The sequence below is a fragment of the Phoxinus phoxinus genome (assembly GCF_949152265.1).
Source record: "Phoxinus phoxinus genome assembly, chromosome: 20".
Lineage (NCBI taxonomy): Eukaryota > Metazoa > Chordata > Actinopteri > Cypriniformes > Leuciscidae > Phoxinus > Phoxinus phoxinus.
Window position 1 is genome coordinate 18,996,083 of NC_136895.1, and position 15,301 is coordinate 19,011,383.

The 15,301-nt window shown below is 36.6% G+C and overlaps 1 protein-coding gene across 5 annotated transcripts in view; it reads left to right on the plus strand.

The window, feature by feature from the left end:
* The first annotated feature begins 400 nt into the window (after positions 1-400).
* Positions 401-15,301, plus strand: part of LOC306988510 (von Willebrand factor D and EGF domain-containing protein) — a 63,193-nt gene continuing 48,292 nt past the window's right edge. For 2 of the 5 annotated variants that reach the window (XM_079593553.1, XM_079593554.1), the window contains exons 1-7: positions 455-680; positions 8,127-8,311; positions 8,382-8,610; positions 11,507-11,572; positions 11,669-11,901; positions 14,579-14,668; positions 14,869-15,010. In XM_079593553.1, the coding sequence (XP_079449679.1) occupies positions 596-680; positions 8,127-8,311; positions 8,382-8,610; positions 11,507-11,572; positions 11,669-11,901; positions 14,579-14,668; positions 14,869-15,010 (1,030 nt within the window). In that variant the 5' untranslated portion in view covers positions 455-595. Of the gene's footprint in view, positions 681-8,126; positions 8,312-8,381; positions 8,611-10,204; positions 10,332-11,034; positions 11,171-11,506; positions 11,573-11,668; positions 11,902-14,578; positions 14,669-14,868; positions 15,011-15,301 lie in introns of those variants that run through there. The other 3 variants (XM_079593555.1, XM_079593556.1, XM_079593557.1) reach the window with 3 other exon arrangements.

A 15,301-nucleotide genomic window follows, 5' to 3' on the forward strand; every position in this document is an offset into this window, starting at 1 on the left:
GTATATTTGCATTCAGCATTGTTTTTTTTTTGTTTTTTTTTTCTGTCTGTTACTCATCAGGTCAAAAACATTGAACTAGATATTAGCAAATTCTTTGTGGACCTTTAAAAAGTTCTTCTGTAAAAAACATTTTTTTCTCTTCTAATGGGAAGCGTATTAAACAGTGTGAATCCTTGTGCAGAACATGCCCCCATGGAAAAGCTATTTTGCCCAATTTAATGTGGAAATAATCATCTTTTCTCCATGTTAGCTTCATTAAATTACCTTTTTCTGAGGTTTTCGTTGCTTTTTGTGAGTTTGTTTCACTAGAGAGACCCTGTAAGTGTCCTCCTACTCTCAGTTAATTGAGGGCTTTTGACTAGAAGTGCCCCCTTCACTCCTTCAAGACAGCTGACTGTTTACACGCACACACACAAGGGAAAAATGGTTCAAGACTCCTCTTACTGCCCATAAATTAAGGACAATATGTTGTGCGCAAGGAAACTTCCTTAGTCTTGGGAGGAATACATGCCAACATCAGGAGCAGAGTGTTCAAACTGGACAAAACTTTCCGATGGGAACCCCGTGGAAAAACGCGCAACTGTGAGACTCAGACATGGAAGTTTTAAAAGTCTTTTTAAAGTCATCCCTCTGCATCTGGTGCTTGTGTTTACTTCCTCTGAGGTTACTTGCGCAGCTGGGTAAGTCAAAAACATGCTTTGATTAAAGTCTAGCGATGCCTTGAAAGCTTGAATGCATGTGCGCACGTTTTAAGACGATTGTTTCTGTGATGGCGCAGCAGATTGCGCTATCGATGAAATAACGTGAATATTTAGTGTTTTAGCGGTTGCACGTGCAACTTCTAACTTTTGAATGTTGAAATGCAATGCTTGTTTATTCAAGAACTTTCCATATTCCCATTTCAAAAGATTCCCAAACATTGTGCACAAAAATGTAACTCCAAATGTTTTGTATTGTTATTAGAATTTCGATTATTGTATGTCAATATTTATAATGCTACTATATATATATATATATATATATATATATATATATATATATATATATATATATATATATATATATATAGGCCTAGTTTGTTATTGTAACTATTTACAGTATTTTATTTAACCTCTGGAAGTAGCTTTATGGGTTCAATTGAGTTTTTTATTGTTTATTTTTTGCTTTTGTTATTAACTAAGCTTTTAAACTAGACTTTTTTATGTATTTTAACTGCATTTGTTCATTTATATGATATCATTAATATTGTTGTTTAGTTTGCAGGCTTATCTTAATATGCAGGCTATTTTAATTTTAATTCCTAACATGTTTAAAAAAATAATAACTTTGTGCATAAGAATTTTGTCTGGCTGCGTCAAGAGTTGAGATAAATGTGCTTTCAATCCAAAGACATTGTTTTCATTAGTGCTCAATATCTCGGTTCTCCTGAGGGATTGAGCATCTGTTTGAAATCTGAGTGAAACTTTGCTCTGACTCTGAGCACTGACATCCATTTTCGCACCAAATGGTGAGTCTGTCTGCGCAGTTCGGATAGAATTAACGTGCTCTGTGGAGAAAGCGACAGTCTCTCTCTCTCTCTCTCTCTCTCTCTCTCTCTCTCTCTCTCTCTCTCTCTCTCTCTCTCTCTCTCTCTCTCTCTCTCTCTCTGTGTCTGTGCAGATGTTTTCAGCAGTCATTAGAGCAGTCAGTAGGTGAGTATTCAGCCTCAGGGATGCAGTAATTGTGGGAATGTGAGCCTCAAGATTGTGGGGTCAAACTGATTAGTGAGGTTGTGATATCTTTACTGTCCTTTTCTCCAGCTCATGCCTCAGTGCCATTACAGGTTATAGAACTGTGTAAATGCAGTCATTCACGCAGTGATTCACAACTGGCCTGCATATCATATAAATGTAATTACAAGTATTTCATTTGTATTTATAGATCTAGAGACCAAGAGACCCTCAATATCATAAAGTTATATTTTCTAATTTACATTTTCTAATAACATTGTTCATTCATTTTTGGAAAATAAATAAATCTCTGTCCAGATCCCATACCTTCTCAGACCACTAGGGGCAATGATATGCTCGCAGTGAAGTTATTTTTTGTTCTTCGCTTAGGGGTAAAAAGAAGAATAAAAATACCTTTTTAGCGAACATCCCGAACAAACAGATGCGAGTGTACATCTCGCAATTCTGACTTTATATAAAGATATAAAGTCGCAATTGCGTGTTATAAAGTCTGAATTGCGTGATATAAAGTCGCAATTGTTTGTTAAAGTCAGAATTGCGAGATATAAACTCGTAATTGCAAGATATGAACATGTAATTCTGAGAAAAAAAAGTCAGAATTGCAAGTTTATTTCTCGCAAATAAAAAGATAAAATATAAAAAGCCCCAATTAGGCCTAACTTTTTTATTCTGTGGCGGAAAAAAGCTTCCATGGTTTCGAACTCCCGATTTTTTTTTTGTTCTAAATGACGTCACACCATGTTTGTTTGTTTCGCTTGAAGTATATCAGGGCCTTACGTGTTGAGGTAAATATTTTTCTGCAAGTGTGATTTGAGCACTTCAAGTGTGAAGTGATACATTTCAGCAGTTCATCTATATCAGGAATGGTTCAGTTTTTAATTGCACGTCACTGGAACCAACGTTATTGTAAGAAATGTCATTATAAGGTTTTGACAGGATTGTCTGTTAATTATTTTGTGCTGAACTACAGTACTTATTTCATAATCTTCATTTTGTCTGGAGTTTCGAGGATAAACAAAGCTGTACACTAGAGATTTGACTAAATGTCTCAATCCATGGTATCATCTCTTACGCAATGTCCTCCCAGCGGCGTCCACTCGTCAGACCGTGAACGAGTCCTTCTCCGTCATATTTTTCCTGTGAATCATCAGCGTTGACTTTTCAGTCTTTATTAAATGTCTGACAGCTGTGCGTTTGGGTCATGTGATCTCATCCCTCATAAGCCTCAATCAACACAGTGGAGTGAAAAAGAGATGTCTCTGAATCCTCAGGGTTTGGGTGAAGTCCTGGCTGGACCGAGAGGAGGAAATGGATGAGTGCGTGTGCGACTGTGAAAGACTTTCGCTTTAATATCAAGGACAGTTTACTGTGGTCACTGGTATTTCAGAAACGTAACAGACCCAGAATCGCCAAACCATTTTTTGAATGAGAATTTCTCTCTCTGGGGCTGGAGAGTGTGAATATCTGGAGCTGTTCCTCTCCTGCTGTGTAATCAGCTCTTCATTCAGCCGAGAGGCAGACTGTCACAACAGATAACTCACATTTACCTTAGCCCTGCACCCGTTTCTCACACACACACACACACACACACACACACACACACACACACACACACACACACACACACACACACACACACACACACACACACACACACACACACACACACACACACACACACACTCACACTGAACTTGTGTGAAAGTTCTATAGCTTTCGGTATCCTTAAATGCTTAAAATAAAGATTCTTTGCAGCTTGTTAGGTTCAGCAGGATCCTTCTTATTGAATTTTTTGCTCTATAGGAGTTGAGTCTTGAGTTGGCTATATAGTGTTTGGCAGGCTACATCATGACTTTATATCTTTATATCTCACATTTGCACTTTGTAAGGTGACCTGTTGATGGAAACAATATGAGATGGGAAGGGGAAAGTGATATTTAAAAGCTTTTGCATTTGTTCGTAAAAGTTTTGCATTCCCCATTGAAACTTTTATGTTTGCTCTTTTGCGTTCTTTCGAAGCTCGCAAAAGTTTTGCATTCTTTGTGTTTGCTCACAAAACTTTTACAATGTCTCAAAACGTTTCGGAACTTTTCGAGTGAACGCAAAACTGTGATGGAAAAAATATGAAATGGGAGGGAAAAACTGTATTTTGGTCTCACAAATGTTGCGTTCCCTCCAAGAAACTTTACGTTTGCTCTCAAAACTTTTACGTTCTCTCGAAATGTATGCTTAGTAAGTGCAAAACCGATGATGGAAATAATATGAGATGGGCAGAAAAATACTTTGCTCGCAAAAGTTTTGCGCTCCCCAAAGAAACTTTACGTTTCCTCTCAAAACTTTTACGTTCTCTCGAAACGTATGCTAGGAAGAGCAAAACTGGTAATGGAAATAATATGAGACGGGCAGAAAAAAAAAAATATTTCGCTCGCAAAAGTTTTCCGCTCCCCAAAGAAACTTTACGCTTGCTGCCAAAACGTTTGTGTTCTCTTGAAACGTACTGTATGGCAAGCGCAAAACTGATATTTATCTTGCAAAAGTTTTGCATTCCCTGAGAAACTTTGTGTTTGCTCACAAAACTTTTACAATCTCTCAAAACGTTTCGAAGCTTTTCGAGTGAACGCAAAACTGTGATGGAAATAATATGAAATTGGAGGAAAAACTTGGCCACAAAAGTTGTGTAAGTGTCTGAAATCCACCCTGTCCCTAAGTCAACAAATGAACTGGGCCATCTGAGGTGTTTACCCAGCAGCGCTTACCCCAGCTTTTGTTTGAGGGCTGAAAACACGAGTGTTTGTGGAACCTTTGACCTTACGTAGCAAGATCTGACTGTGGTTGTCACCCTTGCAAGACCAGACAGATACCAAATGTGGCTTGCTGTCTTAAATAGGTTCATTATGAGCTACTGACATAACCTTTTCTGTTCAGACAGACACAAAACCTCTTCTTTGAGTTTTCGGTGTGGTATATTTAAGGTTGAATAAATTATAGATTTTTTTTTTTCATTCTACACCTGTGATGTCAGTTTTTATTCTAATTATATTTATATTAATCTATAATATTTTTTTATTGTATTACATATTTGTGTTGTCACTTTGCTGTGGTCATTATTTTTTTATTTTATTTTATAGTTACAATGTCATTTTGCGTTTGTTGCAATTAAATAGTTTTATTTTATTTCACGAATGTGTTGTCAATTTTCTGTTGCATTATCTTTTTTTATTTTATCACATATTTGTGATGTCACTGCTGCGGTCACTATTTTTATTTTATTTTATTTTATTTATTTTTTATTATTTTACAGTTGTGATGTAGCTTTGCTGTGGTCACTTTTAGATTTTTTACTTTATTTTAAGGATGTGTTGTCAGTTTGCTGTGGTCACTTTTTATTTTTCTATTTTGTATTTTACAGTTGTAATGTCACTTTGCTTTTTTTAAAGGGATACTTCAGGATTTAGCATTAAGCTTTGTATCAGTAAAAAACCTGTAGTATTTTCAAATTACCGTGCTTCCCTCCCTCATATCCCCTGAGACAAGAGATTTATATATTTTTTGTCTGTAAAAAATCCTCAGATGACGCAAAAATCGCCATTTTGCGTCATCGGAGGCTTTTTTGGCCAGGGGCTAAAAACTACTACCAGTAGAAGGAGCTAGATCCGCATGTTTTTAACCCGCCCATAGAGGGTGGGATCTCACTCACAGAATGTACAAATAGTGTCAGCCATCTTTTATTTGGAAGCTAAGCTAACGGGTTCTTATTCTGTGGAGAAAGCTGAGTAGTTAGGGGTTACCATCTTCTTTTTCCCGTATATGTCCGGCCGTCATGATCGTCCAAAATGTCCGGGATTCGGCTTTTGCTTTCTGCAGTCGCCATTCATTGTTTACATGCACAACTTTTGTTTAAATCGAACTGAATTCATTACGATTGGTGAATCTGAATATAGTGTTTACATGAACGCTAAACAAGTGATGGGTTAATGTGCGTTTTAACATTGCTAAGAAAATTCCCGCTCCTCCGTGAGAGATACGAGACCGGTGCGTCTCACAGGTGCCGCTCATCAGTAATCACGCCACCGGCCTCGCGTCGTTCTCTCGCGGCCGCCAGTCTCGTCCTGCTCGCCACAGTAAACATAATGAATGGCGACTGTAGAACGCAAAAGCCGAATCCCAGACATGTTGAGCGGTCTCGAAATCCCGGGTAGACTTGTCACGGAGACTCACTAGTAGCCTAGCCTTGTTGTTTAACATCTTACCGGTAGGCGTGGCCTCATAGGGCAGTGAATCAAGTGCATTCTGGGAGTTGTTGTCTTTCATCCACATGAGCCACAAATACATTGTCTGGCTTTTCTCAGTCTAGAAGGCTCCAAATTCAAAAATAATTTCACATTTCTACTACATAAATGACCCATTTTAAATACACATTCATCTTTACAGAGGTGAAGTATCCCTTTAAATGTATTTTTATTTGACTGTAAGGCTTATCAAAACCAGTACATTGAAGATTTTCAGCATATGTCTTTCTGAATCGGTGAAGGATGTATGTTTGCTTGGAAAGTAAAGTGAGCACCAGTAGCTGCTTTTACTTTCGTCGTATCCTTAAGTCGGCCACCTTGAAAGTCCATTACCTCCCCTTAAGAAACGTCCCCTAAAATCATCCCTGTATCTCCGCACCAAACCATTATTAAGAATTTATAAAATGAACACTTAAATATATTTATCTTCTTCCTGCCCCATTACACCTCTGAGAGTAAAGCTTAGGACGTAATTGCAGAGTAATGATCCTTGAATTAGGCTGGAAAGAGCAGGGCATTATGGACTCTAAACCAGCCGAGACATGATCTCATCAGCGCTCCAGTGGGGCAGAAAGCTTTCTCGACCTGGCCTCGTCTTCCCTCAGTAAAGCAGACAGGATTAGAGGAGAGATTTTCTGCTCTTTTCCATGCCGGTCAAAGGTCATCTGCCCTTATTCTTTATGAGGACTTTCAAATGGTTGGTGGAAACATATTCCTTTGAACTAAGTCTGTGTTTGAGGCGCCACTAAGAGAAGATAGGTTCAACTAGATCTTCCTATTTTCAAATTTTTTTTTTTTTTATTGTTCCCCTTCAACAGTGTATCTTTATTATTTTCTTACATATATATAAATTCACTTTTTAAGACCACAAAACACTATTGTAAACTCTGGAATCACAGCAAATGATCCTACAATATTTTCTCCTTTTATATTATATGTTATGAACCTGATACTTTATGTTTAATAGCAATTGCTAGTTGCCGATTTTTAAGGTGTAATGGTGCCAAGCCATTGTGATTTGGTGTTTATTTAATTTTATTGTATTTATTTTCTTTTATTTAAAAGTTTAAGTTAACATTTTCCTGGCGGTATATTTTATTCAAACATACATATTTGTTTTGATGTTGCTTTGCTTTTATTTTTATTTAATTTTTACTTTATTTGTTCTGTTGCTTTGCTTTTATCTTTTTGTTTTTGTCATGCTTTTTTCTTTGTGTTTTGTTGATTTGTTTTTGTTTCTTTGTTTTTTGTTTCGCTTCACTGACATTTTTTTATTGCTTTTCTTCGCTGGCAGATTTAAAATCGCTGCGCTTTTTTTCTTTTTGTTTTGTTGTGCTCTGCTGACAACTTTGTTTTGTTTGCTGACATTATTACCAAGTGAAAGTCCTTTGTACTATCTAAAGTCTACATTTTCCCACTAGTCTGTTTTGTCTATAACAGCTGCTATCTGCCCTGTCTCAACTTCCATTATACACAATAGCAGAGATGACAAGACACCCAGTCCAAACTTTCTATTAGCATGTTCAGGAGGAGCATTAGAGGATTACCAGTGTTATGGTGGCCTCAGGCATCCTTATACAAAAAGTGAGAAGGTGGCTGTCGCTCTCCCTCCCTTGTGTAATTAGCCGAGATGGTGACATCCGATCCGCTTCGGCTCTGAGATACCGGAAGAAGAAGGGTTAAGGTGTTACAGATGTGCTGTCTGAAGAAATGGCGAGGGATTAAAAAGGTTTTAGCCTGAAAGTCACACGTCTATTTTTTCCTTTCCGTTTTGCCGTGAGACCTGGACACACGTCGCCGATTTCTCCGACCTTTGCAGCGTAAAGTTATGAGCAAGGAAAAGGGGGTCAGATAAAGGTGTGTTATTTTTACCCTGGTTAAACCTCTGCCGCTGAGGAGGTCACGTTAACCCCCATTTGGGTTTTAATGAACCTGAGTGACGTTTTCAAGCCACTGGAATGACACAGTTTTCGACCTTCTCCTTCGCTGTCTTTTGAGCGCTGACCTTTGTCTTTGCCGAAAGGTTGTTTTAAACTCTTTTATGAATATAAAAGGTTGTAAATCAGGGAAACAGGCCTTTGTTTGATGGTGTCCTTGGTTCTCCCAGCTCCAGAATGCTATCCCGGCGGATACAGGACCTTGAGGAACGCATATCGAAGCGTTGACTTCGACTCTACTGAACTTCAGAACACAGCGATACAGGATCTGGTCTGTGACCATTCGCTGCCGCCCGGATGGTACCGATTTTCCATAAACAACAAACCTGCGGAGATGCCGACCCGCTGTGTTGAGGTGAGGAGTCTCAGATCAGTTCTGACCAGTTTCCAAACTGCAGTTTCTTGATCTCCGTCTCTTTTTGTAGATGAACCGCTGTGGTACGCAGGCTCCGGTGTGGTTGTCTCTGAAGGACAGCTCTCTTCCGAGGCCCGGAGAGGTCAAGCAGCTCTCGGCCTGTGCCACGTGGCAGTTCTTTCACGGAAGCACCAAAGACTGCTGCCTTTTTCGCATCCCAATCTCGGTCCGGAACTGTGGCAAGTTCCTGCTATACTTCCTGCAGCCGACACAAGGTTGCATGGGATACTGTGCAGAAGGTACACATGTGACTTGTTTTTCAATAATTTACACTATTTCAAAACTAATACCTAAAATGAATAACTTTATTATTGTGAAATCATCACATTTCATCCCAAAAATCTAAAGAAAAAATTAATTGTATTTATGTATTTTAATTTTTTATTAAAGCAAACAAACAAACAAATAAATCATTGTTTTATTATCTGTTTCTCAAAAAGGTATTATCTGTTTCTTTAAAAGTATAAATAGGAATTGTAATGTATCTTCTGGCAAAAAATAATGCCCTAAATGAATAAATATCATTAAATATAAATTTAGTTTATATCAGTTTATTTTATTTATGTATTAAATCATGTTTATTTATTTATTTATACTAATGGAAGTAAAAAATAAATAAAAAGAAAATATAATTTTAATATCAAGAAATTAGTTTCATGACAAATTTCCCAGGAAATTGACATTACTTTTTACGTTTACTTTTTTAATTAACATTATTTCCAATGGTTATTTTCAGTTAAAAAAATAAAAAAATAAATAATATATATATATATATTAATATTGATTATTTATTTATTTTTTTATTTATTTTTTAATCTAAATCAGCATGAATTAAAAGTACTATGGCATTACAACAAATACAATCATGATGTTATTTTTCTCTCATTTCAATGAGAATAAAACATTTTGCAATGAAAATTTGGGGTGAAAATATGTTGTATAGTCACGAAAACTCAAAATAATAATGATCCTAAAATGCATTCATGGTCATTGTGCAAAATATAATTTCTATTTTCTTCTTCTTCAGATTTTAAGGTGAAACCACATATTTGATGTTTGAAATTAAATGGTAGAATTAAATGTAGTTTGCTTATGTAGATTGATTTGAATCGGTCTTTCTGACATCATACCTGTAATAGACTTTAAAACATACAGCACCTGTAGAAGAGTACAAGATGTTTCCTTGTGCAACAGCCCAGAGAGAAACTACCATCTCATTTCGATTATCAATATCTTTCTCTGGCCATGTGTCCTTTCTCACTTTCTCTTACATCACAACATCTCTTAGATCCAAATAAATGACTGTATCATCAACCGTGTGCAAGAGTATTCAGGTCATTTTAGTTTGGGATCGATTTCTGGTGACTGAAGTTCTGCAGGGGAGCAAATCATAACTGGATTCATGTAGCAATATTTCACGGATTTATGACAGTTCCATGACGGCTACAAGAAGAAGGAAATTGTTTGGCTTTTAAAGTTTTGGCAAAGGGGTGAAAGGTAGGGCTCGATGTGTTGTTTTAACTAACATACAAGACTGATACTGCCACAAAATTAAAACCCCCTGTCTGAAATTATCAGTTTTTAAGGGGCGGCCCCTTTAAAGGTGATATTATGCCCCTTTTCACAAGATACTAGATATAATATAAATCTATGGTGTCCCCAGAATGTGTCTGTGAAATTTCAGCTCAAAATACCCCTCAAATCATTCATTATTATAGCTTGTCAAATTTGTGTGTGTGTCCCTTTAAATACAAAATGAGCTGCTGCTCCCCCGCCCCCGTTCAGAAGACGGCCGATCATTACACGAGCTTCGGATACTCCGGGAATAACAAACACGCGAATAATGTCACTCATCCAAAATCTCAGAAATAGCAAGTAACAGTTAGCGGAGTGCAGCCTTACGGAGAAACTCAGGAAGAGGTTGAAACTTTAACAGTGCACATGGACGTTTTTTAAAATGGTTTGTGGATAAATGTAACGTTAGTTGTTGTGGAGTTATTGATTCATCGACTTGCGTACCGTCAGGTTTAACAATACACGTTTACACAGTTCCCTGAGGTCTTTATAAAATAGTTATGACATTTTTTGTCAAATAGTGTTCTGTGCTCGTCTGTGCTACAGTTTGCATGCTTTGCTTGCAATTTTGCCTTTTTTTTTTTACTGGTTACACTTTTGTCGCTTGCAAAAAAACAAATGATGACGCCATGGGTGGAAACATGCAGATTAAAGGGATAGTTCACTTTAAAATGAAAATTCTGTCATCATATGATCACCCTCAACTTGTTTCAAACCGGTATGAATTTCTTTCTTCTGCTGAACACAAAGGACGTTATTTTGAAGAATGTCAGTAACCAAACAGTTGACTGGTCCCATTGACTGCCGTAGTATTTTTTTTTCCGACTATGGAAGTCAATGGGACCAGTTTTTTGGTTACTGACATTCTTCAAAATATCTTCCTTTGTGTTCAGCAGAAGAAATTCATACAGGTTTGAAACAACTTGAGGGTGAGTACCGGTATATGATGACAGAATTTTCATTTTAAAGTGAACTATCCCTTTAAAAGGGGTGGTCATTTTATTATAAGATCCCCTTCCTTCATCAGAAGAGGAGCGAAATCTGATCGGCTGTTCATTTTTGACATGCTTGCAGAAAAAGTTTACTGGCCCTGGGTTGTCACTTTCATGTTTTCTGGGTTGGAAAATGGTCCGGGAACGATTAGGCCTATAGCACTAAACAGAAAAAGTGTTATGATTTGCTAATTGCACAGGAAATAGCATCAATGTCCACTTGCTATTGAACGTGAGTAAGTGTTTTGAAAAAAACGTAATTTACAGACAAAGTATTATGAAACCATTAACTTACTGTTTGTGGGCCTATGGTGTGATGAGGTTGTCATATGCAAATATATTTGCCCGTGCGACATCACAAATCCCGCAATATCAAAACGAGCCGTCTTTGGAGCTTGATTAAATAAATGCTTTGTTTATAATGAGGAGGATTTTATAAGCTATGAATTGCAGGATGTTTTAATGGTGCAAAGACTTCCTATATGTCAAAAGACAAGGCAATTATATTTCGAAAGTATAAACAGGAAGTGTTATACTTATAACTATAAACAATGCTTATTTTTTCTAGTTGCTTCACAATACACACCTAAATCCTGTCCACCTGGTGAAACCGAAGTTAACGGTCTATGCAAGGGTAAGTTATTTTCAATGTTAGCAGTTTTATTTTGATTTATTACATCTCCGTATTTATATATTTTATATCATGACCTTGTTGTTCTCCTCTGTGAAGCAAACGTCCCCTCACTACCTTCAAAACCCCTGGTGGCCCCAGAGCTGGTCGGCAGCAGTGTCCACCTCCGATGCTCCTTCACTGGGGTGACGTCCATGTGGCCGGTGGGGTATCAGGTGGTGTGGGCGAGATACTCCTCCAACACCATGAAGGTGGAGATCAGACGAGACACAACGACTCGACTGTACTCACTGGTTGAGATGGACGGAGTTCACTTTAGACTGGGAGAAACGGTAAAAGAAACTATTTTTAATGTATAATTTAGTTTGGAAAGTCAAATTTGCTTCGTATATATTTAGAAAGATAAAAAGGGCAACGGTGTTCAGTGTAAAGTGCTCTAAAATAATCCAGTGTTACACAAAGATATTGTAGGCTGGGTAGCCCTGCCCACATTCAAATTTCATTGGTCCAAAATCCATGTCTGCATATTAAACATATGTTCTGATTGGCTGTGGTTTTGTTGCTTCAAACTGCCTTTTCAATTTAAGTTACGACAATAGTTAGGCGATGTTTCCGTTCATGTTGTGAATTTAAAAACGAAAAACTGGAATAACATCTCATGTTCCCGACAACATTACAGCCACAAACGAATTGCTCTAATAAACGTCATGTTAGCTAACGATCTGTGAATTATTCAGTCACAAGACATTTTTGACGCACATACAGTAAATGCAAGCGTATACATTTGTAATGCACATTTTTTTTAATGTTATTCGCATCTCTCAGAATCTGTGATGTATCCAAATTTGTATAAAAACGTAAAAATTTTTTTTTTTTTTACAATTGGTAAAAATTCATTAGCCATTAGCTATGTTTTCATCCTATTTTTTTATGAGCATTTGGGAATATCGCATAAAAAGTACCTCTGTGCCAAGATGCACATTAATTCTAAAAATGCGCATAAAAACATATGCGCTCGAATGAGGCAAATAAAAATTTGTATCTGATAAGAAGACATGCGTATAAACTATGATGGAAACACATTTACAGAGCAAATGCCTTGTTTCACAACCTCACATGACGTTTGCCTCAACAGTGGATGTGATTGGATTACTAGACTAACCAGCGGACCAATCGTATCGCACTGCATCTTAAATGTTGGTTTAATCATTCTGAAATGCCTGAGCCAAAGTCATCAGAATGATTTGGTTTAATTCCCTCCCAGAAGCGCCTCGCATGATTGAGTTCCCAAACACAAGCATCCAAATGCAAGATAACATGACGGCATTGGTTTTGTTTCATCTTCACGTTTTGAGATCCAAGTCATTTATATAGTGAACAAAGCCACACTGGCTTCCTTGATTGCAGCAACTTTCAGTTTATTACAGATATTTTGCGTCAATTTTCCAGGAAATGACGATTTTGTTCTCTTAAACGCATGGGATGGAAATTCGCAAATGTTTTATGCGATATTCCAATTTTGCACATAAATTAAATTCACAGCTTTGGATGGAAACATAGCTACTGAAAACCTTGAACACAGGTTTTATATGTAAACTGAACTAAAACATTTGCATGTTTTTTTTTGTATGTAAAAAAGTTTCAGCAGTGGTACAAATATGTGTGAATTGTGTAAGATTGAGAATTTAGGGCACGTCTGGTGCGCCAGAGTCTTAAAACGCCATCATTGTCTTTTGATTTTTTCCCCCTGTAGCGTAATGCGCTCCAGACAGCCGTTAAACTCGCTTCTCACCAGACCAAGAAAGGAAAGGGTCTTTTGTGAGGGCCGTCTTTAGTCATTATGCCCTTTGACCTCTCGTATGAGTTCAGAAAGTGTTCCAGCGGAAGTGAGATCGGGTCAAGAAAGAGTAAAGGTCAAATTGAGGCCACGTGTATACAAATCATAAATAACACCGAGGCGGAACGTCGTCTAGAAGTTCGTTTTGATTTCATCCTGATTTGTTTGTTCTGACGTGAAGTTCGAAGGAGGTTTGAAGACAGAGTTTGAAATGTGCTTCGCTACCTGTGGCCATAAAAAAGCCATGTGTTTTTACATCACAGAGGCCCCCGTTCGAGAAACACCATCATTCTGGTTTGGGTTGTGAGGTTCTCTTAAACATATGTCACAGCTGGGCTTAGTCAAACACACACACGCATACATACAAACACACCTTGAGCTCTTCATAATTCCCATATACAGGCAAAACAGATCTGAAAATCCTTCATACATACACAAAAGGACATTCAAACAAACATAGTTCGTTTCAGTGCCATATATGGCATGAGATGGCACGTAAATGTTTATGGCATCAAATACATTGATGCATTATGAAACAAAAATCATCTTTGATTTTTGGCCCCTCTGTGTTATTGTTATTTTTTTTATTTATTTTTTTATAATGGTTCCTTATATTAATGGTACATTGTCAATTTACTTTTTTTGTTTGTTTTTTTTTACTTCAAATAATATTTGCTTCAAATAATAATATTTACTTCAAATAATATAATTCATATATATATATATATAGAAAATACTTAATTTGATATGTTAGATACTTATATATAATATTTAATTTATATAAAATGTTTAATTTATTTATTTAAATATACATATATATATATATATATATATATATATATATATATATATATATTTAAATAAATAAATTAAATTATATATATATATATATTTTTTTTTTTGCTACAAATATATCCTTGCTAACATCGCATTCAAATAAATTAATATAATTATTAATTTTTATAATTTTTATTTTATACATATATTTTAATGCCACATCAGCTATGCTATATTCCCAAATACATATACATTGATTCATTTTAATTATTTTAATTATTTATTTCATTATTAAAATGATTTAATAATACAAATCCAATAAAAGTGAATCATTGATTTCTATATTGGTAACGCTACAGCGCATGACCTTCATGACAGTCTGGTTTGATTGACAGTTCTCCTGCAGCGTGTCCACCTTCCTGTTAAACTCCTCCAGCTCGCAGTCGGCGTCTAAAGAAAGCGCTGGGTTTTTCGCGGGAATTAAGGTAAATCCGGTTATATCTAATTCTTTATAATTATGATGGATCATGCATCATGCACAACGCCTGAAGCTATAATTACTGGCTAAATGCACATCGAAACATTGCAAATATTGTGTTGCATAACTATCCATGCCTAACAGAGCTGTATGATCATGTTTGATTTACACTGGATTCGGCCAACCGTCCCAACACTTGTTCTGCAGTTTGTTCCAGATGTCCTCCACATCCGCGAGGATGCTAAAAAGCACGTTTTGACCGTATACAGCACAGTCCCTATTCCCTGCCATGGGTTCGAGCACAACCGCCCTTGCAAAGTGTCTCTTGCTCTCAGCGTACATGAATCAGGTGTGTGTATATTAGCATGCATTAGTATTAGTATGTAGTATGTTTATTTTTTCTGAATACTGATACAAATACTGTATGTGTATTCATAAAAATGTCTTAAGCCGTATGAAGGTAAAATGCTTTGAAAGTGACTCCATGTGCATGAATTATCCTTTTGCTCCCAAGAACATTTTGTCTTTGAGTTTTCCCATTCATTTGAAGATGTACAGTGCTATGCATAAGTTTAGACACCCATGCTAAAGTTGACTAAAAAGAGGAATAAAAAATCATCTTTTGGAAATGTATCTTAAT